Genomic DNA, 27,209 nt, shown 5'->3' with positions numbered 1-27,209 from the left:
TGAGCATCTCTTTATCACAGACAGATCTCTCCCCATCTTTACAACAATTTAATCTATGCCTTGAACATCCATGACAATTTACACCAAGAAGTTTAGTCTTCTCAATTTACTCAACATCCACATCATTCATTACCAGATTCAGCTGAGGTCTAGAACTTAGGGAATGATTTGTACATAATACAATGTTATACGCTTTAGATATGCTTAGGACCAGTTTATTACAAGCCACTCATTCCAAAACTGACCACAACTCTTTGTTTAGGGTTGCAGTGATTTCACTATGTGCTGTTCCTGACGTGTATAATATTGAATCATCAGTGTACTTGGACACACAGGCTTACGAATAGAGTAGAAACACTCAGTACTGAGATATTTCTTGCCAATGTCAATACATTCATTAAACCTAGTGCCATGGTTTATATGTACATTTTTCACCCATTGTTTCTTTTTTTTTTACTACTGTAAATTAAGTGTAATTAGCTACAGAAATATCTTGCAATATTCAGTCGTACGAGTCATCTGAAACTGATCCTAGATCAGCACTCCTATTCTGAGGTAATTGAACAGACACATCCTCTCATTCCAGGGACTTTCAATACGTTTTTTCCAGAGGGTATAGACAAGACTGTGTTCTATAGCCGAGCTGAAAAATGATGCAGGAATAATGCCCTTCTATTAGTTACTGAAAAGACCAGTAAATAACAGCAGTTACCAGTAACTATACCAACACAGAGCACACCGGCACCTGAATTTGTGTCTGAGGTGAATTTAGCCTGATATGAAAATGAATACATGAAGCTTTAGACAGTTGTTTGTACAAGATCTATATTCATCCTTTAATGAAGTATTATGGGTTGTATTACAGTGTACAAAAGGATCTGATGATTGCTGACCAAGGAGGTGGGAGCTCTAGCTCTACTATCCCTCTGATGACAGTTGGTGTTTTTTGTTGTTGTTGTTCATAGATACCATAACTACCGTCAATATAGCAGGTTAGGGTGATAAGTGTTTCAAGATGTGGGCATATGATTGTTTTTCTCATGATCATTTTACACAAATCCCCAGCTGCTTATGACGTATTCCACTAGTATTTGACATTATGGTGCAGTGATTGGTTGTGTCACTCCACATAACCTTGTGTCAGGCTACCATCTGGTGTGCTTCAGCAAATTGTAATACTATCAAAAAGCAAGGATGACCAAGGCACTCTTCGTATAATTAAATGCCTTTATTTGTATGGCATGTTCAATGGAACAAAGTTTTTCAACGGACACGTTTTAAGCAGCATGGCCTTCGTCAGGGAGTACAAAGATACAATGTGTACTTTTGCACAAACCATGTTCCAATCACCCTGATTGAAGAGGAAGTGGTTTAGTTAATAGAAATTGGACAACACCTAGTAAACAATCATATACATTCAAAAGTGAAATAGATATGTTATCAAAATGCATATTAAGGTTAGAACTATTAGAAAATACAAAGTAGTTATACCCTTGAAAAGGAGTCAGTTTTTAAATCTTTGTTCCACTGAACATGCCATACAAATAAAGGCATTTGAATTACATGAAGAGTGCCATAGTCCTCCTTGCTTTTTGATGACCAATCTACCCCTTTTACCAAAGAGCGCCTTCGATCTACAAAGACCTACTATTATGTACACTAGCAGCGCTTCCCTTCTTTTATTCTACACTTTGTAATATTAGTTCTAACAGAGATGTTAGACAGACTTGTAAAAGGCTCTGGTTCTAACCACTGAGTTTAAAGACGAGGTCATTAAGGGTTTCAAGTGTTCCAAGCTAAAAAGTTGAATGGTAACTTATGAGTTCACATAACATATTATGTCCGGTTTCCCAGAATCTCCATTGAAAATGCCTTTTAGTGCTATGTTAGGCTCAATCTGTGTCTGGAAAACGGGTTCATTATGTCCTACCTTTCTTAATATTGATTAGACATTTGAAAGAGTAGCCATTCCATAGAGAGACTGACAAGACATGATGCCAAAGTCACCTTACCATAAACAAGTATTTGAAAGGTTCCCTCATTGTCCCCTTACGCTATTGCATTACAGTAAATAATGAACAACAGAATAAGTCTGATATTGTGTGCTCCTTGCATTTCAAGGTGACACTTTATTTGGATAGTTCATCTGTAGATGCTCTATAGACCATCAGCAACATTTCAACTAACCCTAACCCTTACTTTCCTAACACTGAACTTAACCCTTATACTAAACCTAGCTCTAAGCCTAAACTTAAACTTTACTCTTATTCTATACCTAACCGTAGCAAGCAATTGCTTATCGACAGATGGTCATTCTATCTGTAGAGCATCTACAGATGGACTATCCAAATAAAGTGTGACCCAATTCAAATATGAAATTGGCAAGTTTGTTGTTGTGTGTAAGGTAAGACAGAATGTCGTATTTAAAGTGTGCCAGTTATCAGGTTGTACAACATGCCTATGCGGGAAAATGAGATCACTCTGTTAGAGACTTTCAGTGAGAGTGTGCCTGTTATGAGTGAGAAGTTGTACTTTATACTATTTCCTACTGCATTCATGTGTCAAATGTCAATGCCCCCTTTCTGTATATGATATTTCAGGCAAGAAGAGAAGAGAGCTGAGACGTATTGCCTGATTATAAGAGTGCAACTACTACTTCCCCTTGTTTGACACCTCCCCTTGTTTGACACCTCAAGTAATATAGTAATATCGTTTTTAATGTTTTATTGTTTAAAATCATGATATTACTTAACTCATACAGCATTTGTTGAAATGAGGGTACGAAATAACTATTTCAAGTTACGTTTACAGCAATTTGATATTGGGGCTTTATGACTGGGGTTTCCTTTGTTCCTTTTCAAGTGTTTAAATGCAGGAGGTCTATTTTATGTTTACACATAGGACATCATCATGATCCTCTGACTGAAAATCACCATGGAGATCCAGTCACTTGTTTCACTAATGTCCCGTGGTAGATAAAGAATATGCATCATTAAAAGTCCAGTTGGGGTTGGGCAGGCCAATGTAAACTAAAAATGTAATCTCTGATGCCTGCATTTGCACATTTACCAGAGATAGAGTGATTATTTAAAGGGATACTTTGGGATTTTGGCAGTGAGGCCCTTGATCTAGTTACCCAGAGTCATGAACTCATGGATACCATTTGTATCTCTCTGTGACCAGTATGAAGTTAGAGCTAGTTTCGCAAGCCAGTGCTAACTAGTGTTAGTGCACTGACTAATGCTAATTATCAATTGCGCTAGGGAAGTAGATAAAGGGCCAAAAATTCCCAAAATCCCAAAGTATCCCTTTATTAATTTGTTGATACATAGATTCAAGGCTGTATCACATCCAGCCGTGATTGGGAGTCCCATAGGGCGGCGCACAATTGGCCCAGCGTTGTCCGGGGTAGGCCGTCATTGTAAAGAAGAATTTGTTCTTAACTGACTTGCCTAGTTAAATAATGGTTAAATAAAAATAAAAAAATTCAATACCATCTGTGTCATGTTTATAACACTTACAACGGATGCTGTACAGTATGTGATGCATATAGTATTATAACACTGTAAGACTCTTATGTCTAATGCTCAGTGTAGTCCAATAACATTCATAGTTGGGTCAGTATGAATAGAAGCAGGTCATTTGTATCCAGAGCATTGGTGAACAAATATTATGGACGTTATTAGCATAAACTCTTGATAATGTTTATATGCTGTGATATCTAGTCCTGGCAACACTACACTTAAATCCTAACCTTGTGGCATTACTGTGGGTTAAGGTAAATACCCTCCAATAAATAGTGTTGGGTACAGAGATACATTTTAAATTAAACAGATACGTTTCAATAAAAATAAAAAAGCATACACACACACAAGGAGTCAATGGCTTCTTTTTATATTGAGAGCATAAGCCTCCCATATTTTGTTTAACAATTATAAAATCATTAAGACAACCAAGGGCAGATGTCCAATGAACGCAAAAAAACGAATGAAAAAAAAATGAAAGCCCAGATTTTATCCAAGGCGTCATTGAGTGTTATTGTTCATAAAAAGACAACATCGGTGATTTTACAATCTTAGCTGAGATCGAGGTGCATCCTTGTCCATAATTTAACACTCTTTTGTTAAAAGGAAATAAGACGAGTCAGACAGTACAGTCACCCGTTCCAGGACTGAGGAGGAAGAGAACTACGAGACTAGAGCCTTTTTTGTAATTACGGGGAGACCTTGGTCCCAGCATGACTCCCTGTCAAAATAAAGGTTAAATAAAAATCTGCCCTAGTTATTATCAGTCACATAATTTAAATTCAAACAGTGTACTGTGAAAAAAAAAATTGTCCAGGAGAGAATGCAAGGTTGAAGTCAGAGAGGACTGGACAGCTGCTTGGAAAGCTGAGACTTAAAGCTTCATTATTGGACTTGCATTGATTTGGGCAGTTAAAGAGAGTAGCACACACAGAACAGTATGTAGCATCTGTAGCATGCAAGGGTCTATCTGGGATGAGTCTGTACTTGTTTATTCTCCATGTTCAAGAGTAAAGAGTGGGGGGGGTTCTTCACCCACTGCAAATATACTGTATGACTCATTGTCTTAACATAAGCAGTCTTCTGGGACTGTGGGTGTTATGACAATTAAGTGATGATGACGCCAGCTGTTTTGTCTGTTATAGTGGCACAGTGTCACACCACTTCCACATTGCCAAATGATGTATATTGAGGATTACAATTGTGACTAAGCACAAGGTGCAAGGCAACCCCAGCCAACTCAACCAGTAGATTGAAGCTACCAAAATAGAATGATACATGTTGTTCATCTGTATTGTGCAAAACGAGAAAATGCAATGGCAAAATTATATTTGATTATCAACATCAGAATGCAGACTGTGGGTTTGAGTTAAGTTGAGGTGTGCATTTGGAGGCATTGTGCAATGCAAGAGGTTCAGGACTAGACCTGGACTGGATTCCATGTTATGGACTGAAAGAAGAAATGCTGTTTGGCCTGCAGCCTTCCCCTCTCTCGCGCCCCCTGTCTGTCGTGCAGGGGACAGCACATATGGTGGGGGGTAGGTAGGGGATGATGAGGTCAGGGTGGAGGGGTGTGGTCCGGCCCCGTCTGGTCCCTGCCTCTGTGTGCGTAGCGAGGGGAGACCTGCCCCCCTGGCCTCCTCTGGAGCATCAAGAACAGTCCTGGCCGTGGTCCTGACTCCTGCGGCGTCTCTTAATGGCCACTTGATGGTTCTCGTTCATCGCTCCACTGTCCTCCCCCCTCCTCCTCTTCCCCTTCCCTGCCTGTTGAGCACACAAATACAAAGGAGAGGGACTTTTAAATGTTTAGATTTCTTCCATTGTGCAAAAATAAATCACTTTTTATACATTTTGTTTTGCAATATTAATAAGTATAATATTTATTATAATAGATTATGGAGTAAAAAGTAAGCATCGAGTGGTAATGAGTGTTCCTCTGTAGCTCAGTTTGTAAGAGCATGGCTCTTACAATGGCAGGATAGTGGGTTTGATTCAGACAACCACCCATACGCTTGGGCATGAGTCCTTTCGATAAATGTGTCTGCAAAATGGCATATATTATAAACGGAGAACAAAAGTTCAAATAAAGTAGCTATTCAGTACTACCACTAGATGTCAGCCTACTACCACTAAACGTGAAACTCTAAACCAGCGATTCTCTACTGGTGGGTCACAACCCGTATTAGCATGTCTGAGTAAAAAACGATAACTTTTAATTGTCAAAGAAATCTTTAAAAAATATGGATTCTTTCCCAATGAAATAAATACTCCAGTCTGAACTTAAAGGAATAAAACCAGATTGAAAGTGTAGAAATGATAATGGACCTATCATTTGATCTATCCTATTTTTCTTGAATCACAGAGATTTCAATAGCAGCGCTATTGGATTTCGTTAATTGTGAGGTCTCAAACCAGTAAGCTTGCCAACATTTGTCATGAAGAACATGATCAATATGGAATAATTAATAATGCAAGATGTGGGAAATGTGTTCCCTTGTCATACAAAACAACAATAAGATAGTAAAAAAAACCTGGGATGCAGCTAAAAACACAGTTGAGAACCAGTGCTCTAAACCATGAACGATGGACCACAGTCAGTCAGCAGCACAGCACAGATTATTGAAATAGATAAACATCTCATATCACATGTATCAAATTACTCAAACAGTGAACAAGGTCAGATTGTAAAACTGATTACACATCCATATTGCGTCCCAAATGGTTCCCTATTCCCAATATAGTGCACTACTTTTGACGAGGAACGATTGCGCTCTGTTCAAAAGTAGTGCACTATATAGGGAATAAGTTGCAGTTTGGGATGCAGACCATCCAGACTGTGAAAGATGTTGTTACAGACCTTGACGTCATGTTCAGCAAACTTCTGGAACATGTTGGCATAGATCTTCTTGTCCCTTTCATGGTGTTCCCGGATTTTGCGTTGACAGATAGAGACTTGACCGTGTGCCGCCCGGTTGGAGGGGTTGACCTGCAGCACCAGTTTAAAGTCAGACATGGCCAGGCTGAACTCGTTACGGAAGAGACGAGCCTCCCCACGCCGGTACAGAGCCTTCTCATTCTTCCCATCCAATTCTATCACCTGCGAAATACACGCAGACACACAACTACATTGGTAACATTTTACATTAAGGTATACCTACAGGGATTTATAAAGGGCTTTATAAATAGTTTTAAAAATGTAATTATTAGTTTATAAAGCTGTTAAAAAAATAATAACAGAATGGTTGAAATTGTGTGATTATTTTTTGAATGCTTGCTAAACAGATTAATACATACACTACATGAACAAAAGTATGTGGACACCTTCTCCTCGAACGTCTCATTCAAGAATTATGGACATTAATATGGAGCTGGTCCCCCCTTTGCTGCTTGCAACAACAGCCTCCACTATTCTGGGAAGGCTTTCCACTTGCTACCATTCAGCCACTAGAACATTAGTGAGGTCGGGCACTGATGTTGGACAATTAGGCCTGGCTCGCAGTCGGTGTTCCAATTCAACCCAAAGGTCTTCGATGGGGTTGAGGTCAAGGCTCTGTGCAGGCCAGTCAAGTTCTTCCACGCCGATCTTGACAAACCATTTATGTATGGACCTCGCTTTGTGCACGGGGGCATTGTCATGCTGAAACATGAATGGGCCTTCCCCAAACTGTTGCCACAAAGTTGTAAGCACAGAATCATCAAGAATGTCATTGTATGCTGTAGCGTTAAGATTTCACTTCACTGGAACTAAGGGGTCTAGCCCGAACCATGAAAAACAGCCCCAGACCATTATTCTTCCTCCACCAAACTTTAGTTGGCACTATGAATTGGGGCAGGTAGCATTCTCCTGGCATCCGCTAAACCCAGATTCGTCTGTCAATCCAGAGAACGCATTCCACTACCCCAGAGTCCAATGGCGGTGAGCTTTACGCCACTCCAGCCGACGCTTGACAGTATGCATGGTGATCGTAGGCTTGTGTGCGGCTGCTCAGCCATGGAAACCCATTTTATGAAGCTCCTGACTAACAGTTATTTTGCTGAAGTTGCATCCAGAGGCAGTTTGGAACTCGGTAGCGAGTGTAGCAACCGAGTACAGATACTTTTTACACACTATGCGCTACAGCACTCGGCAGTCCTGTTCTGTGAGCTTATGTGGCCTACCACTTCGCGGCTGAGCCGTTGTTGCTCCTAGACGTTTCCACTTCACAATAACAGCACTTACAGATGACCGGGAAAGCTCTAGCAAGGAATACATTTTACAAACTGACTTCTTGGAAAAGTGGCATCCTATGATTGTGCCATGTTGAAAGTCACTGAGCATTTCAGTATGGCCATTCTACTGCCAATGTTTGTCTATGGAGACTGCATGGCTGTGTGCTCGATTTTATATACCTGTCAGCAACGGGTGTGGCTGAAATAGCTGTATCCACTAATTTCAAGTAGTGTCCACATATTTTTGTAAATATATATATATATATATATATATATATATATATATATATATATAAATGTACATAGGTATACAACCCCACTGACTCAGAGCAAAGAGTTAAAGACACACACAACTGTATGCTATTCCATGCACAGGCGCTAGCTGCATGCTCTGTTCGGCTTCAGAATATGGAATACGTGTATATGTGTGTGGGGGTCCCATGCGTGCAGCCAGGTATGCATTGAGATTGTACCTTGTTGCAGTTCTCCACAACCAGTGCATACTCTCTCAGCCTCAGGTAGCACATTGCCAGGTTGAGCTGGGCGACCAGTAGGAAGTCCTGGATCGTCTGCTGCTGTTCCTTCCCTACACCAAACTCCATCTCGAGCCACGACACAATACGCTGGTATTGGACCACCGCCTGTAGGAAACACCCTGCCTAGAACCAGGGACAACACATGCAGTAGGTTTTGCAGGTCTCTCATGCAAAGAAGATGATAAGCAACATTTAATAGCGCAAAAGAAATGTGCAAAGCAGGCACGTTACACAGATAGGGCTCTACCAATGCAGTGCACATGCCCCTTTGCCCTTCCAACCTCTAAAGTTCCCTTTTGTTTTGGGTTATAAAAAAAGTATACAGTACCAGTCAAAAGTTTGGGCACACCTACTCATTCAAGGGTTTTTCTTTATTTTTTACTATTTTCTACATTGTAGAATAACAGTGAAGACAACAAAACTATGACATAACACATATGGAATCATGTAGTAACCAAAAACGTGTTTAAACAAATCAAAATATATTTGAGATTTTAGATTCTTCAAAGTAGCCACCCTTTGCCTTGATGACAGCTTTGCACACTCTTGGCATTCTCTCAACCAGCTTCATGAGGTAGTCACCCGGACTGTATTTCAATCAACAGGTGTGCCTTGTTAAAAGTAAATTTGTGGAATTTCTTTCCTTCTTAATGTGTTTGAGCCAGTCAGTTGTGTTGTGACAAGGTAGGGGTTGTATACAGAAGATATCCCTATTTGGTAAAATACCAAGTCCATATTATGGCAAGAACAGCTCAAAAAGCAAAGATAAATGACAGTCCATCATTACTTTAAAACATGAAGATGAGTCAATCCGGAAAATGTCAAAAACTTTGAAAGTTTCCTCAAGTGCAGTCGCAAAACCCATCAAGCGATATAATGAAACTGGCTCTCATGACGACCGCCACAGGAAAGGAGGACCCAGAGTTACCTCTGTTGCAGAGGATAAGTTCATTAGCGTTAACTGCACCTCAGATTGCAGCCCAAATAAATGCTTCACAGAGTTCAAGAAACAGACACATCACAACATCAACTGTTCAGAGGAGACCGCGTGAATCAGGCCTTCATGGTCGAATTGTTGCAAAGAAACCACTACTAAAGGACACCAATAAGAAGAAGAGACTTGCTTAGGCCAAGAAACATGAGCAATAGACATTACACCGGTGGAAATATGGCCTTTGGTCTGATGAGTCCAAATTTGAGATTTTTGATTCCAACTGCCGTGTCTTTGTGAGACGCAGAGTAGGTGAATGATGATCTCTGCATGTGTGGTTCCCACAGTGAAGCATGGAGGAGGAGGTGTGATGGTGTGGGAGTGCTTTGCTGGTGAGACGGTCTGTGATTTATTTAGAATTCAAGGCTCACTTAATAAGCATGGCTACCACAGCATTCTGCAGCGATACGCCATCCCAACTGGTTTGCGCTTAGTGTCACTATCATTTGTTTTTCAACAGGACAATGACCCAAAACACACCTCCAGGCTGTGTAAGGGTTATTTGACCAAGGATAGTGATGGAGTGCTGCATCAGATGACCTGGCCTCCACAATCACCCGACCTCAACCCAGTTGAGATGGTTTGGGATGAGTTGTACCGCAGAGTGAAGGAAAAGCAATCAACAAGAGCTCAGCATATTTGGGAACTCCGTCAAGACTGTTGGAAAAGCATTCCTCATGAAGCTGGTTGAGAGAATGCCAAGAGTGTGCAATGATGTCATCAAGGCAAAGGGTGGCTACTTTGGAGAATCTAAAATCTAAAATATATTTTGATTTGTTTAACACTTTTTTGGTAACTACATGGTTATTCCACATGTGTTATTTCATACTTTTGATGTCTTCACTATTATTCTACAATGTAAAAAATAGTAAAAAATAAAGAAAAACCCTTGAATGAGTTGGTGTGTCCAAACTTTTGACTGGTACTGTGTGTGTGTGTGTGTATGTATATATATATATATATACACTGCTCAAAAAAATAAAGGGAACACTAAAATAACACATCCTAGATCTGAATGAATGAAATAATCTTATTAAATACTTTTTTCTTTACATAGTTGAATGTGCTGACAACAAAATCACACAAAAATAATCAATGGAAATCCAATTTATCAACCCATGGAGGTCTGGATTTGGAGTCACACTCAAAATTAAAGTGGAAAACCACACTATAGGCTGATCCAACTTTGATGTAATGTCTTTAAAACAATTCAAAGTGAGGCTCAGTAGTGTGTGTGGCCTCCACGTGCCTGTATGACCTCCCTACAACGCCTGGGCATGCTCCTGATGAGGTGGCAGATGGTCTCCTGAGGGATCTCCTCCCAGACCTGGACTAAAGCATCCGCCAACTCCTGGACAGTCTGTGGTGCAACGTGGCATTGGTGGATGGAGCGAGACATGATGTCCCAGATGTGCTCAATTGGATTCAGGTCTGGGGAACGGGCGGGCCAGTCCATAGCATCAATGCCTTCCTCTTGCAGGAACTGCTGACACACTCCAGCCACATGAGGTCTAGCATTATCTTGCATTAGGAGGAACCCAGGGCCAACCGCACCAGCATATGGTCTCACAAGGGGTCTGAGGACCTCATCTCGGTACCTAATGGCAGTCAGGCTACCTCTGGCGAGCACATGGAGGGCTGTGCGGCCCCCCAAAGAAATGCCACTCCACACCATGACTGACCCACCGCCAAACCGGTCATGCTGGAGGATGTTGCAGGAAGCAGAACGTTCTCCACGGCGTCTCCAGACTCTGTCACGTCTGTCACGTGCTCAGTGTGAACCTGCTTTCATCTGTGAAGAGCACAGGGTGCCAGTGGCAAATTTGCCAATCTTGGTGTTCTCTGGCAAATGCCAAACGTCCTGCACGGTGTTGAGCTGTAAGCACAACCCCCACCTGTGGACGTCGGGCCCTCATACCACGCTCATGGAGTCTGTTTCTGACCGTTTGAGCAGACACATGCACATTTTTGGCCTGCTGGAGATCATTTTCCAGGGCTCTGGCAGTGCTCCTTCTGCTCCTCCTTGCACAAAGGCGGAGGTAGCGGTCCTGCTGCTGGGTTGTTGCCCTCCTACGGCCTCCTCCACGTCTCCTGATGTACTGGCCTGTCTCCTGGTAGCGCCTCCATGCTCTGGACACTACGCTGACAGACACAGCAAACCTTCTTGCCACAGCTCGCATTGATGTGCCATCCTGGATGAGCTGCACTATCTGAGCCACTTGTGTGGGTTGTAGACTCCGTCTCATGCTACCACTAGAGTAAAAGCACCGCCAGCATTCAAAAGTGACCAAAACATCAGCCAGGAAGCATAGGAACTGAGAAGTGGTCTGTGGTCCCCACCTGCAGAACCACTCCTTTATTGGGGGTGTCTTGCTAATTGCCTATAATTTCCACCTGTTGTCTATTCCATTTGCACAACAGCATGTGAAATTTATTGTCAATCAGTGTTGCTTCCTAAGTGGACAGTTTGATTTCACAGAAGTGTGATTGACTTGGAGTTACATTGTGTTGTTTAAGTGTTCCCTTTATTTTTTCGAGCAGTGTATATTTTTTCCCAGTGTCCTCCTCAGAGTTATCTGACTCCAAAACATCCACACATTATTGTTTTTCCTCGGGAATAGTGTTCAACACACATATTTTGACGATAAATGCAGCGCAATTCACAGTTGTTTCAGAGTCGTGCAATAAGGGCTACGATGCTAATGTTCTCTCTGAGTGTCACTGAGTAGACTGATACCCCATGCCATTGATCCACAATCCATAGGTAAGGGTATACAGTGAAATATGTATTCCCATTTTTTACATTTACGTCATTTAGCAGACTCTCTTATCCAGAGCGACTTACAGTAGTGAATGCATACATTTCATACATTTTTCTTTCTCCGTACTGGTCCCCCGTGGGAATCAAACCCACAACCCTGGTGTTGCAAACACCATGCTCTACCAACTGAGCTACACCCCCAATGCAATTCTGAAGTGTAATACATCCAGTGTGATTTCAACAGATTTTTGTCAAATTAACAAAGTATTGTCTTTTGTTGATTTTATATTACAACATTCCAACCTCGTTAAGCATGATCTATTCAATGATGGTATAATTCTACTATTTGTATGCATTTGAATCACTATCAATTACATTCTTTTATTTTGAAGGCTAACCGCAAAGTCCACTATTGTGGCTAATCCTTATTGTGGCTAGCTTCACATAGATGGGTACGACCACCATTAATCAAATAAGAACTGTCTTATAAATGAGGGTTATTTTAGATTATGACAACTAGCTATATAGTTAGTTAGCTAACTATAGCTAATGAAACAGATGATGTAGTTTTGCTATGTTCTTTGGGAAAAACATTGTTTGCGTCCATGAGCTAGCTAGCTTTTTTTATGACCAGCACTGTAGGTGCGCGAGACAACTTTACCAGCATCATAGCATACCTATCGATGAATCGTTGTGACATATAAAATACGAGTGCGTGTAATCAATGTGTAATAACTACGTAAAAAACGAATGAGCGCGTTAAATTATTATGTGACGTGCAGTCATATTCAGGTCCTGATTGGTCAACAAGCTTATTTGAAACGTCAAATAACATGCAAAGACCCAAACGGCGTTCCATAGAAATCCTGGTTGAGAATGAAACGACTGAACATATGAACAACGAAACAGCAAAGCAAGTAAGTGAAAGAAATAGGATTTGATTATGTTTTACTGGTAAAGGGGACATAAGTAAATGCCAAGAAAATAACTTTTTGGTCAGTGTGGTGTGTGTGTAACCTTTATTTAACTAGGCAAGTCAGTTTAGAAAAAATTTATATTTACAATGAGAGCTTACCCCGGCCAAACCCGGACGACGCTGGGCCAATTGTGCGCCGCCCTATGGGACTCCCAATCACGGCCGGATGTGATAACGCCTGGATTCGAACCAGGGACTGAGACTGAGATGCAGTGCCTTAGACCGCTGCATCCATGTGTGTGTGTTTTCACTATTTAACTGTACTAGAATGCTTAAAAGGCTGCTAAAATTTATCATTATCGGTTATCAGTATCGGTTTCTTTTTGCAAGGAAAATATTGGATATCGGTATCGGCCAAAAATGTCATATCGGTGCATTACTAGCTAAAATATTCATACACAGATGCATCCAATGGCCATTATATTATGTCTATTGTTTGAAAGACAGAGATGGTGCACTATACCTTGTAATATTGGGTCCCTTTCTGTTTGGCTCTAGCAGACAAATCCAGTTTCTCCTTTAGATCCAATTCCCAGGATTCTTTGGCCTTGAAAAGAAAGCATACTGTTATCAGTTTCAGAGAAGGCCTTGAAAAGAAAACATACTGTTATCAGTTTCAGAGACGGCCTTGAAAAAACATACTGTTATCAGTTTCAGAGATGGAGATTTGAAGGTGACTTTCAATGAGATTATGCCTGTTTCTTCCAATTATTTTCTCCAGGGTCACTCTGCCATCATGCAATATCTAACTGAGACCCTCATTGTCTAAACTCCACCAGCTCAAATAAAAGCAATCTGTTGGTATCTTCCAGGGACACTAATAGGATACTTGAACACGTTCTTTTTACCCTATCTAATCCAGCAAGTCGAACGCACCTTCTCAAAGTCATTTAGAGTCACTTCATACATCAGGTCTGAGTTTGGTCCAATCTTATGCTGTGCTCTACCATCTTTCCCAAAGCCATACCTACAAAAAACAAGAGCGAGAGTATTGTATGGCTGATTATTTCTGACACACACCTGTTCCATGAAAGGCGTACATTATTTCAATATGTTTCTATAGAGATGCTTGTTCAAGGTTACAAATCATTGCTGATGTGACTGAGTAAGCATATCTACTTTGTGTTGCAACAGGTCCACTTCAGCGACAGGAAGTAGAGTAAAGGCCCTTACTTGGGTTTTAAGTAGAGCATGCAGCACTCTCCTTTCTGCATCTTCTCCATGGCCCTGTCTACACCCAGAGGAACACCCATGTCCTCTGACTCGCCCACAACGAAGTGCACATTCCTGGAGTCAAACAGACGCTCTCCACAGCGACCCTCCAGGTGCACTGTGGAATACAGGAATGCAATTGAAAATATACAGATTTTTTTTAATGGAAAATATTATTATTTTACTTCAGATAACAAACATAATGTAGGTTTGATTGTTCACTGTTTTTTTGTGTTGTTTGAGACTGTACAATAATCAATAAAATGTTGATCACAGTCAATGTGAGACAAAGCCTTTGTACCAAAATCAATACAAATATTGATCACCAAGTTCACAGTTAATGAGATCACAATGAATGTGATAGAGAGAAGGTAGGTCTGCCTCACCGTGGACAGTTGATCCATCATTGGGACTATTATAACCCTCCCCTTTGACCTTTATCCTCCTCGTGATGCCGCCATCGTCCGTCAGCACCTCCCCTTTGAAGCTCAGCAGCTCCACCTAAAGGAAGTGAAGAGACACGTAAGAACAGAAAAAACATCACATCACGTCCATTTGTTGGCACATTTTACTACAACAGTAACCATAAGATTCCATAATGATGAAAATTATGACAGAGACAGTGTTATTTATGTGTTTTGTTCACAATGCCGAGAGAGAATCGAGGACAATCCACAGTCAGAATACAGTATAGGGGAAACCTGCTACTGTATGTGCATATGAAGGCCCATATACCACCATCACATTGGAAACCACTCTGCTTTACCTACCTCAAACTGTAGCATGGCATTGGGAGGTATTTTGGGGGGGCATCCAGCTGAACCATAAGCATATTCTGGTTTGCAGAGGAGCATGCACACCTCTCCTCTCTGCATAGAGGACACACCAATATCCAAGCCCTTAATCACCTGACCTGTGGAGTGATATATGAGAAGAGACATGATGAACAGATGTAGGCTACATATGCAGTGACATATAGGCGATTAATACGGCAGGTGAATAAGATGTGTTACCACAACCCACCATCCACACTCCCTCCCCCAACACACACAGATGTCAAACACATGCCACACTTTGAGATGTAAGTATGATGGTAGGGTAACAATTTATATTAAAGTCCCTTAATAAACCATTTATAAGTTTGTATAGAGTTTACTTATCAAGTATTAATCATTATTCCTATATTTGTTCATGTCGATAAGAAATCTCTAAATAGTAATTTACACATACATAAACACTATTTTAAATAATGTGTTAATGATTTATAAGAATTAGTAAGGTGTTTCATCATTGTATGTTCACAATTTGTAAATTATTAATAATGTATTACTAATGTACTTATACACCAGTTCTAAAGGAGTTATTGTCAACTCATAAGATTATTTATAAGGCATTTGTTAATGGTTGATTATTTTTGGTATATTATTAGGATCCCTATTAGCTGTTGCAAAAGCATCAGCTAATCTTCCTGGGGTCCACATAAAACATGAAACATGACATAATACAGAACATCAATAGACAACAGCTCAAGGACAGAACTACATAAACATTGTTTTGTTTTTTTAAAGGCACTCGCAGCCTACATATCAATACATACACACAAACTATCTAGGTCAAAAATGAATTGTTTGACTCACCATTTTTTTATTTTTCACCTTTATTTAACCAGGTAGGCAAGTTGAGAACAAGTTCTCATTTACAATTGCGACCTGGCCAAGATAAAGCAAAGCAGTTCGACAACATACAACAACACAGAGTTACACATGGAGTAAAACAAACATACAGTCAATAATACAGTAGAAAAAAATAGGTCTATATACAATGTGATTTGTAGTGGAAGAAAGTGCAAAGTAGAAATATAAATAATGGGGTGCAAAGGAGCAAAAATAAATGAATAAATAAATACAGTAGGGGAAGTGGTAGTTATTTGGGCTAAATTATAGATGGACTATGTACAGGTGCAGTGATCTGTGAGCTGCTCTGACAGCTGGTGCTTAAAGCTAGTGAGGGAGATAAGTGTTTCCAGTTTCAGAGATTTTTGTAGTTCGTTCCAGTCATTGGCAGCAGAGAACTGGAAGGAGAGACGGCCAAAGGAGGTATTGGTTTTGGGGGTGACCAGAGAGATATACCTGCTGGAGCGCGTGCCACAGATGGGTGCTGCTATGGTGACCAGTGAGCTGAGATAAGGGGGGACTTTACTTAGCAGGGTCTTGTAGATGACTTGGAGCCAGTGGGTTTGGCGAAGAGTATGAAGCGAGGGCCAGCCAACGAGAGCGTACAGGTCGCAGTGGTGGGTAGTATATGGGGCTTTGGTGACAAAACGGATGGCACGGTGATAGACTGCATCCAGTTTATTGAGTAGGGTATTGGAGGCTATTTTGTAAATGACATCGCCAAAGTCGAGGATCGGTAGGATGGTCAGTTTTACGAGGGTATGTTTGGCAGCATGAGTGAAGGATGCTTTGTTGCGAAACAGGAAGCCAATTCTAGATTTAACAGTGCATTCAGAAAGTATTCAGACCCCTTGACTTTTTCCACATTTTGTTACATTACAGCTTCATTCTAAAATGGATTAAATAGATTTTTTCCCCATAATGACAAAGTGAAAAACACATTTTTAGAAATGCTTGCATTATTAGAAATATAAACAGAAATACCTTATTTACAAAAGTATTCAGACCCTTTGCTATGAGACTCGAATTTGAGCTCAGGTTCATCCTGTTTCCATTGATCATCCTTGAGATGTTTCTACAACTTGATTGGAGTCCACCTGTGGTAAATTCAATAGTTTGGACATGATTTGGTAAGGCACACACCTGTCTATATAATGTCCCACAGTTGACAGTGCATGTCAGAGCAAAAATCAAGCCATGAAGTCGAAGCAATAGTCCGTAGAGCGCCGAGACAGGATTGTGTAGAGGCACAGATCTGGGGCAGGGTACCAAAACATTTCTGCAGCATTGAATCTCCCCAAGAACACAGTGGCCTCCATCATTATCAAATGGAAGAAGTTTGGAACACTTTATTATAGTGGTTAAGATGCACTTTATAGTGGTTAAGATGAACTTTCATTGTGTTCCATTGTGCTTATCGCCCCTAGTGGAGATTTCTGGTACTTAAAAAGACTGCACAGAAACAGGAAGTAGAGTAGAATAGTCATTCTGCACGCAGAGAAGCCGTTAAAAACAACGCTAGGGTGCAGTTCTTTCAGCGCAGCTATTTTTTGTCACGCTTCAGCCTCTGAAAATATTTGTTTGTAAGTTCAATTCAAGCATATTGCTAGTGATGATAATATTGTTTATTGATAAAATTGCTAACTTATCAATGTTAGTTGGTTGTATTTACTCACGCAAATTGTCTTGCCTTTCATGTATGCCAGTCAGCTGTATTAGTTTTCTCGTGCGTCATGTAAACGAATTGTAAAACATACAATACTGTACTTTTGTTACTGTTTCTAGTGTAATATGCTTTGTTACTGAACAGAGGTGTTTTCACATTATTAGAGTAATGAAAAGAGTTGGCAAGTTGCTACTCATACGGTAATTAGCTATCTAGTTTGGCATCATGCCAGATACATGGTTCATTGGCAATTGTTTTGTATTTATGCAACTTCAACTTGAAATGTAGTGTAACGACCCTGGGTTTATAAGCGCGGATATCGACTCTGCCGCTTGAGCATGCTTTTGCGGCACAGTGGATAGCGTGCTGGACTTTGGGCTAGAAGGTCGAGTGTTCGAGACCTGCTCGCTACCTGTTTCATTACAGTATAATGTACAGCTACAGTATGTCAATGTGAATTGAATACTAGAGCATAGTGTTTTCTGCATTTTGCAGTTTCACAACATAAATGTTTTCAATATATCCGTTCAAGGAAAGTCTTGGTAGTTTTATTGAAGACTTAGTTGTTAGCTATCTGTCTAGTTTTGCATGGGAATGCAATTCCAGGGCAGAATAGTGAAAAAAGATTCTCACGGCGGACTCAAGCACAAGAGTAACCGCACATGGTGGTCATGATTCTGTGTTCATCAGCCAACAAAGCCTCTGATCCTAGGGAAGACCAGCAGTCTACGATGCAACAACCAGAGCCAAGTGTTTGACAGAGAGAGATGGAGGAGCCTCTTCAGCACATTGGGACCAAGTCTCAGTCTACAAGATCAAGGTCATCAAGGTCATCAAAACAGTCAAGCAGATCCTCAACGGCGAGTTCTGCAGCCATCAAAGCACGTGCCAAGGCGAACGGAGGAGACTTGTGCACGCACTATGCGGAAAAGGAAGCTTCTGTGATGGAACTAAAGGCGGAACTAGAGGCCAGCTTGTTGAAGCAAAAGGCTGGCCTCAATGCAAGTGTATATGTTCTCCAAGTTGAGAGAGCAGCTGATGTTGCGTTGGCTGAAGCTGCAGCCTTTGAAACAGCTGTAGGATCAGAACGCAGGGATCTTCGCAAAGAACTAGACACAGGGCCACAGCCCTTAAGTCCAGTCCAACGTACTTGTGAGTATGTGCAACAACATGCTAGGCCCTACTTTGCTGAACTGCCATTTGAAGTAGAGACACAAGAGCTTAGTGTTGACCCAGCTACACGCCACAATCCAGAAAGTAGCAAACAAAGGAGCATGAGCAGAGACAGTCCGTTCAAAAGAAATGAACAGCAGCATGGTGGAAATGGAAAACAAGCCCACTTCCAGACACACACAAACAGTTTCCCTGAGTCACAAGTGGCATCAGACCTCACCAAGTACCAACTGTGCCATGAGATGGTGAGTTCCGGACTCCTGAAGTTTGATGATCGCCCTGAAAATTATTGGGCATGGAAAGCATCCTTTCTCAATGCGACCAGAAACTTGAATTTATCAGCCAGGGAAGAGTTAGATCTAATTACCAAGTGGCTAGGGGCAGAGTCGTCTGAGCAAGCAAAGAGAATTAGATCTGTCCATATTCTCAACGCAACAGCAGAGCTTAACGTGGTCTGGCAACGACTAGAAGAGTGCTATGGTACACCCGAAGTGACCGAGAATGCACTGTTGAAGAAAATTGATTTTCCAAAACTGTCTAACAAAGACAATCACAAGCTAAGAGAACTGGGAGACCTTCTTCTCGAACTGGAGTGTGCTAAAGTATAAGGGTAGCTTCCAGGCCTCGTTTATCTGGACACATCTCGGCGGGTAAACCCTATAGTAGAGAAACTTCCATTCAGTTTACAAGACAAATGGATAGCACAGGGATCCAAATACAAGGAGGACTATCGGATAGTAGTCCCACCATTCTCGTTCTTCTCGAGATTCATCAGGAACCAGGCGAAAACTAGAAACAACCCAAGTTTCACCCTCAACTACCCAGGTGTCTACGAAAAGGGAGATACCTGTCAGGTATAGCAGCAAGACACCTGTGACTGTATACAAAACAGACATGTCATCTGAGCCCTCAGACCACAAACCAAACCCAGTAAGACAAAGGTTGAAAGCCCTGACCATCACTGCCCAATACATGACAAGCCTCATCCTCTTAAAAGGTGTCGAGGGTTTAGATACAAAACTCTAGATGAGCGCAAATCATATCTCAAAGAGAATGGCATTTGTTTCCGATGTTGTGGGTCAACTCAGCACAGAGCTAAAGACTGTAAGGTGTCAATCAAGTGTTCTGATTGTGACAGCAACAGACATCTTGCTGCTCTGCATCCAGGCCCAGCCCCTCCAACTGCAGACACCGCTACAGCAGAGAAAGAGCATGGCGGGAAGCAAGGTGAAAATGCTCTTCCATCAGTCACTAAAAAGTGTACTAAGATCTGTGTTGAGGTAGCCAATCCAAGATCATGTTAAAAAATATGCCTAGTCAAAGCTTATCCAGCTGGGAAAAGAGAGAAAGCTGTCAAAATGTATGTAGTGCTCGATGAGCAGAGCAACAAATCTCTGGCCAAGACAGAGTTTTTCAATCTCTTCAACATCAATGACAACTCTGCTCCACAAATCATGAAGACCTGTTCTGGGCTAACAGAGACTTCAGGCAGGAGAGCCATTAACTTCATGGTGGAGTCTATAGACAGACACATGCAGCTCACTCTCCCTACTCTGATAGAGTGTGAAATGATGCCAGACAATAGGATGGAGATTCCCTCCCCTGACATTGCGCATCATTTACATTTACATTTTAGTCATTTATCAGACACTCTTATCCAGAGCGACTTACAGTAGTGAATGCATACGTTTCATTTCATGCATTTTTTTTGTATATATTTTCTTTTTGTACTGGCCACCCGTGGGAATCAAACCCACAACCCTGGCGTTGCACACACCATGCTGGCGTTGCAAACACCATGCTCTACCAACTGAGCCACAGGGAAGGGATCATCATTCCCATCTGCAATCAGTGGTGGACAAAATTCCAGCTGTAGACCCAGACGCTCCCATCCTCCTACAAGTGAGTTGTCACAAGCCAAAACCGCAATCATTCATTGTGTGCAACATGAAGCCTTTAAAGAGGAATTAAAATGCCTTGAAAAAGGAAAAGAGTTCCCAAAACAAAATACACTTGTCACGTCCTGACCAGTAATAGGGGTTATTTGTTATTGTAGTTTGGTCAGGACGTGGCAGAGGGTATTTGTTTTATGTGGTTCGGGGTGGTTGTGTGTTTAGTGGTGTGTTTGATTTATGTATTCCGGGGTTTTTGGGCACTGTTCTATGTTAGTGTATTTCCATCTAGTCTAGTCTATTTCTATGTTTAGTTTATTGGGGTTGGACCTTCAATTGGAAGCAGCTGGTTATCGTTGCTTCTGATTGAAGGTCCTATAAGTAGGAGTTTGTTTTCATGAGTTTTTTTTGTGGGAGATTGTGCTGGGTATAGCTTTGGTGCCTTACCGGCCTGTTATTAGTCGTTGTGTACGTATTTATTTTGGTTTATCTTCTTTGTCTGTTTAAATAAAAAGAAGATGAGTACACATTTCCCCGCTGCGTCTTGGTCCACTTTACCCTACGACAACCTTGACAACACTCAAACTGAACCCAGTGATTGATGAGGATGGGTTGCTGAGGGTGGGAGGCCGCTTATCCTCTGCCAACATGTCACAAGATGAAAAACATCCTCTTATCATCCCACAGACGCACCACTCTGCTGGTAAGACATTATCACAAGCAAGTGGCTCACCAGGGCCATCATTTTTCAGATGGAGCTATTCCAGCAGCAGGGTTCTGTATTATTGGGAGCAAACGTCTGGTCTCTGGTGTCATCCACAAGTGTGTCACCTGCCGCAAAGTTAGAGGAAGGTTAGTTGACCAAAAGATGGCTGACTTGCCTGCAGACAGACTCACATCTGAGCCACCATTCACCAGTGTTGGACTATGGACCATGGAATGTCATAACTCATCGCACTAAAGGTGGTAGTGCATACTCCAAGCACTGGGTGGTACTCTTTACATGTATGTCTACTAGAGCAGTCCATATTGAGCTCATCAAATCCATGTCCACATCCAGCTTCATCAACACGCTGAGGCGGTTTTTTTTCTCCATCCGTGGTCCAGCAAAAGTGCTATGCTCTGATAAAGGTACAGACTTTATAAGTGCCTGCAGGGAACTGGGAATCAACACAAATGACTCAGAACTGACTAAATACCTCACAGACAAGGGATGTACTTGGATATTTAATCCCCCACACTCGCCTCATATGGGTGGTTCTTGGGAGAGACCCATTGGGGTTGCCAGACGTATCCTAGATGCTATGTTGTTTCAGAAAGGCTCCACTCGTCTCACGCATGAGGTCTTGGGCACTCTTCCGTCTGAAGTTATGGCAATAATCAATGCGAGAACCCTTGTGTCAGTGTCAACCGACCCTGACATGCCTGCCCTTCTCACACCCTCAATGTTACTCACACAAAAGACCAGCGCTACCTAAGCCCCTTCGGGATACTTCCACATGAACGACCTTCATGGAAAACAGTGGAAGCAAGTCCAGTGTCTCGCTGACACCTTTTGGAAAAGGTGGAGACAGGAGTACCTGACAACACTGCAGAGATGCAGAAAAGCCTAACGTAAAAGTAGGAGATGTTGTCTTATTGAAAGACAGTCAGGCGCACAGAAATGACTGGCCAGTCTGGCATTTGGTCAAAACCTTTCCCAGTACTGACAAAAAGGTAAGGAAAGTAGAACTAAAAATTGTCACACAAGGACTGCTAAGGTGTTTCTGAGACCAATCTCAGAGATCGTTGTTCTTCTTTCTGAAGCATCCTAGAGACAAAATATATTTTTTTAAAGAAACATTATTTGTTTCTTGATACATGTTTTATTTCATAGTGGCACAATTTCATTACACCAGGCGGGGAGTGTATTGCCATCCTGTAGAAGGTAACATATTTTATTATAGTGGTTAAGATGGACTATCACTGTGTTCCATGGTGTTTACTGCCCCCTAGTGAAGCTTTCTGGTACTTAGAAAGACTGCACAGAATCAGGAAGTAGAGCAGAGTAGTCCTTCTGCAAGCAGAAGCAGTTAAAAACAACGCTATGGCGCAGTTCTTTCTGTGCAGCTATTACTTGTCACGCTTCAGCCACTGAAAATATTTGTTTGTAAGTTCAATTCAAGCATATTGCTAGTGATGATAATATTGTTTATTGATAAAATTGCTAACTTATCAATATTAGTTGGTTGCATTTACTCACGCAAATTGCCTTGCCTTTCATGTATGCCAGTCAGCTGTATTAGTTTGCTCGTGCGTCATGTAAACAAATTGTAAAACATACAATACTGTACTTTTGTTACTGTTTCTAGTGTAATATGCTTTGTTACTGAACAGATGTGTTTTCACATTATTAGAGTAATGAAAAGAGTTGGCTAGTTGCTACTCATATGGTAATTAGCTATATAGTTTGGCATCATGCCAGATACATGGTTTCTTGGCAGGTGCTCTGTATTTATGCAACTTCAATTTGAAATGTATAATGTACAGCTACAGTATGTCAATGTGAATTGAATACTAAAGTATATTATGTTCTGTATTTTGCAGTTTCACAACAAACGTTTTCAATATATCCGTTCAAGAAAAGTCACGCCTTGGGAGTTTTATTGAAGACTTAGTTGTTAGCTATCTGTCTAATTCTGCACGGGAACGCAATTCCAGGGCAGAATAAAGACTCTTCCTAAAGATGGCCGCCCTGCCAAACTGAGCAATCGTGGGAGAAGGGCCTTGGTCAGGGAGGTGACCAAGAACCAGATGGTCACTCTGACAGAGCTCCAGAGTTCCTCTGTGGAGATGGGAGAATGTTCCAGAAGAACAACCATGTCTGCAGCACTCCACCAATCAGGCCTTTATGGTAGAGTGGCCAGGCGGAAGCCACTCCTCAGTAAAAGACACATGACAGTCCGCTTGGAGTTTGCCAAAAGGCACCTAATGACTCTCAGACCATGAGAAATAAGATTCTCTGGTCTGATGATATCAAGATTGAACTCTTTGGCCTGAATGCCAAGCGTCACGTCTGGAGGAAACCTGGCACCATCCCTATGGTGAAGCATGGAGGTGGCAGCATCATGCTGTGGTGGCAGGTAGCCTAGTGGTTAGAGCGTTGGTTGCAAGATCGAATCCCCGAGCTGACAAGGTAAAAATCTGTCGTTCTGCCCCTGAACAAGGCAGTTCCTAGGCTGTAATTGAAAATAAGAATTTGTTCTTAACTGGCTTGCCTAGTTAAATAAAGGTAAAAAATACATACAAATGCTGTCGGGATGTTTTTGGATATAGTCAGGATTGAGGGAACAATGAACGAAGCAAAGTACAGAGAGATCTTTGATCAAAACCTGCTCCAGAGCGCTCAGGACCTAAGACTGGGGCGAAGGTTCACTTTCCAACACGACAATGACCCTAAGCATACAGCCAAGACAACGCAGCAGTGGCTTCGGGACAAGTCTCTGAATGTCCTTGAGTGTTCGATCGGACTAGAACCCGATCGAAGAATTGCTTAAGCCTTTCCCAACAATGCAGCTAAAAAGTAACAAAATTAATAAATAAAAAAGGAAATAGTAACACAATAAAATAACACAAAATAATACCATTTTAATATAATTTCTGATAAAAAAAAACGAATGTGTTGGATATAGTCCCAGTCGGTATTAAATAGAACATTGAGGCCCCACCCGCCTGTGGGGAAAACAACCCAAGGTACCTTGGTTATTAATTATAATTATAAATTAAATTATCCCATTGGCTCACAGCAAAAACCTGACCTTTTTCAAACCAATTTTCTTCTTGTCTGCTTGCTTTAGTCAATTACAAAACTACATGTAGATGTCTTACCTGTGATTAAATGTTTTCCACACGCATCGCTACGTGTAGCCTACTTGGACAACGGGTCCCCACAATTTCCAACTCTTACACACCAAATAGCGTGAAGCCACAGTGCTCTTCTCGCAGGTTTGACTTCCCTACGTGGGAGCATTGCGAACCGCAAGTCAGGATTTTTGACCTGGTTACATGTACATTGAACAACACAGCAGCCTTTCAGCATGTTTTGTTATTTCTGTATAACAAAAATCTACAACGAAGGTGGGTCTTTCACAGTGGGGGTCAACGAGAAAGAATGCTTGTTTTCCCCAGTTTGTGGGCATAGTCGAGGGGAATTCCTTATTATTACATGAATACCAAATGGGACTATAGTTCAAATGCTCTTCAAATGCACTCATTAACAATTAATAAATATCCCATTCATGACATATATATACATTTATAAATATGTACAGTGCCTTCAAAAAGTATTCACAACCCCTTGAATTTTTCCACGTTTTGTTGTGTTAATGCCTGAGTCAATAAGTATTCAACCCCCTTTATGGCAAGCCTAAATTTGTTTAGGAGTAGAAATTCACTTAACAAGACACATAATAAGTTGCATTAATAGTGTTAAAACATGATTTTTGAATGACTGCCTCATCTCTGTACACCACACATACAATTATCTGTAAGGTCCCTCAGTCGAACATTACATTTTAAACACAGATTCAACCACAAAGACCAGGGAGGTTTTCCAATGCCTCGCAAAGAAGGGCACCTATTGGTAGATGGGTAAAATAAAAAAGTAGACATTGAATATCCCTTTGAGCATGGTGAAGTTATTAATTACACTTTGGATGGTATATCAATACACCCAGTCACTACAAAGATACAGCCGTCCTTCCTAACTCATTTGCCAGAGAAGGAAACCGCTCAGGGATTTTACCATGAGGCCAATGACGACTTTAAAACAGTTACTGTCACGTCCTGACCAGCAGAGGGAGTAGTGGTGTAGTATTTTGGTCAGGACGTGGCAGAAGAAGTCTGTATGTGTTGTCGAGTATGTCTGTTTCTGTGTTAGTCTTGTGACTCCTAATCAGGAACAGCTGGGGATCGTTGTTCCTGATTGGGAGTCATATATTTAGGAGTATGTTTGTCACTTGGGTTTGTGGGTGGTTGTGCTAACACTGCTAGTCTTTTGTTTGTACGTAGCCTGTTAGCAGTAATTATTGTTTTTCCTGTGGATGCTTTGCTCTTATATATTAAAAAGATGAGTATCCACATTCCGTCTGCAGTTTGGTCCATTCAACACGGCAACACTCGTGACAGTTACAAAATGTAATGGCTGTGATAGAACACTGAGGATGGGTCAACAACATTATAGTTACTCCACAATACTAACCTAAATTACCGAATGAAAAGAAGGAAGCCTGTACAGAATACAAATATTTTTAAAACATGCATCCTGATTGCAAGAAGGCACAAAAGTAATATTGAAAAAATTTGAGTACCACGCTCCATATTTTTAAGCATCTATGGCAAGACCTGAAATGGTTGAGCAATGTTTATCAACCAATTTAACAGAGCTTGAATACATTTTTTTAAAGAATAATGGGAAAATTTTGCAAAATCCAGGTGTGGAAAGCTCTTAGAGACGTATCCAGAAAGACTCACAGTTGCAATCGCTACCACAGGCGCTTCTACAAAGTTTTGTCTCGGGTGTGAATACATATGTAAATTCGTTTTTTTCTGTATTTCATTTTCAATAAATTTGCATTAAAAAAATAATACATTCTGTGATGTTGTGTGTAGATGGGTTTTGAATTCAGGCTGTAACACAACACAATGTGGAATAAGTCAAGGGGTATGAATACTTTCTGAAAGCACTGTATATGAATGGGGAGACAAACCGTCAAATCAAATTTTATTGGTCACATACACATGGTTAACAGATGTTATTGCGAGTGTAGCGAAATGTTTGTGCTTCTATTTCCAACAGTGCAGTAATACCTAACAAGTAATCTAACAATTCCACAGCTACCTAATACACACAAATCTAAGCGATGGAATAAGAATTTAAACATATAAATATATGGATGAGCGATGATCGAGCGGCATAGGCAAGATGCAATAGATGGTATAAAAATAGTGTATATACATATGGGATGAGTAATGCAAGATATGTTAACATTATTAAAGTGACTAGTGATCTATTTATTAGAGTGGCCAATGATTTCAAGTCTGTATGTAGGCAGCAGCCTCTCTGTGTTAGTGACGGCTGTTTAACAGTCTGATGGCCTTGAGATAGAAGCTGTTTTTCAATCTCTCTGTCCCAGCTTTGATGCACCTGTACTGGCCTCACCTTCTGGATGGTAAGCAGGGTGAACAGGCAGTGGCTCGGGTTGTTGTTATTCTTGATTATCTTTTTGGCCTTCCTGTGACAACGGGTGCTGTAGGTGTCCTGGAGGGCAGGTAGTTTGCCCCCGGTGATGTGTTGTGCAGACCACACCACCCTCCTGGAGAGCCCTGCGGCTGTGGCGGTTCAGTTGCTGTACCAGGCGGTGATACAGCCCGACAGGACGCTCTCAATTGTGCATCTGTAAAAGTTTGAGGGTGACAAGCCAAATTTCTTCAGCCTCCTATGGTTAAAGAGGCACTGTTGCGCCTTCTTCACCACACTGTCTGTGTGGGTGGACCATTTCAGTTTGTCAGTGATGTGTACGCCGAGGAACTTAAAACTTTCCACCTTCTCCACTGCT

At 41.3% G+C, this 27,209-nt stretch overlaps 1 protein-coding gene, 1 long non-coding RNA gene and 1 other non-coding gene across 3 annotated transcripts in view; 2 read left to right on the top strand and 1 right to left on the bottom strand.

Moving 5' to 3' along the window:
• The first annotated feature begins 12,749 nt into the window (after window positions 1-12,749).
• Window positions 12,750-14,484, top strand: LOC145862638 (uncharacterized). Its single transcript, XR_014382193.1, has 2 exons — window positions 12,750-12,938; window positions 14,132-14,484. It is a non-coding gene; the product is annotated as an uncharacterized LOC145862638 (long non-coding RNA).
• fkbp5 (FKBP prolyl isomerase 5) overlaps window positions 14,441-27,209 on the bottom strand; it is a 32,241-nt gene continuing 19,472 nt past the window's right edge. Inside the window, exons 4-5 of the mRNA NM_001141081.2 lie at window positions 14,980-15,122; window positions 14,441-14,710 (exon numbers count right to left, since the gene is read on the bottom strand). Of these exons, the coding sequence (NP_001134553.1) occupies window positions 14,516-14,710; window positions 14,980-15,122 (338 nt within the window). The 3' untranslated portion in view covers window positions 14,441-14,515. The remainder of the gene's footprint in view (window positions 14,711-14,979; window positions 15,123-27,209) is intronic.
• LOC123729646 (uncharacterized) lies at window positions 17,394-26,238 on the top strand. Its single transcript, XR_014382192.1, has 2 exons — window positions 17,394-22,762; window positions 23,200-26,238. It is a non-coding gene; the product is annotated as an uncharacterized LOC123729646 (transcript).

Source organism: Salmo salar, chromosome 22, assembly GCF_965601325.2.
Source record: "Salmo salar chromosome 22, fSalSal1, whole genome shotgun sequence".
In the NCBI taxonomy this organism is placed as follows: Eukaryota; Metazoa; Chordata; class Actinopteri; order Salmoniformes; family Salmonidae; genus Salmo; species Salmo salar.
This window is presented reverse-complemented; position numbering and strand designations above follow the sequence as displayed.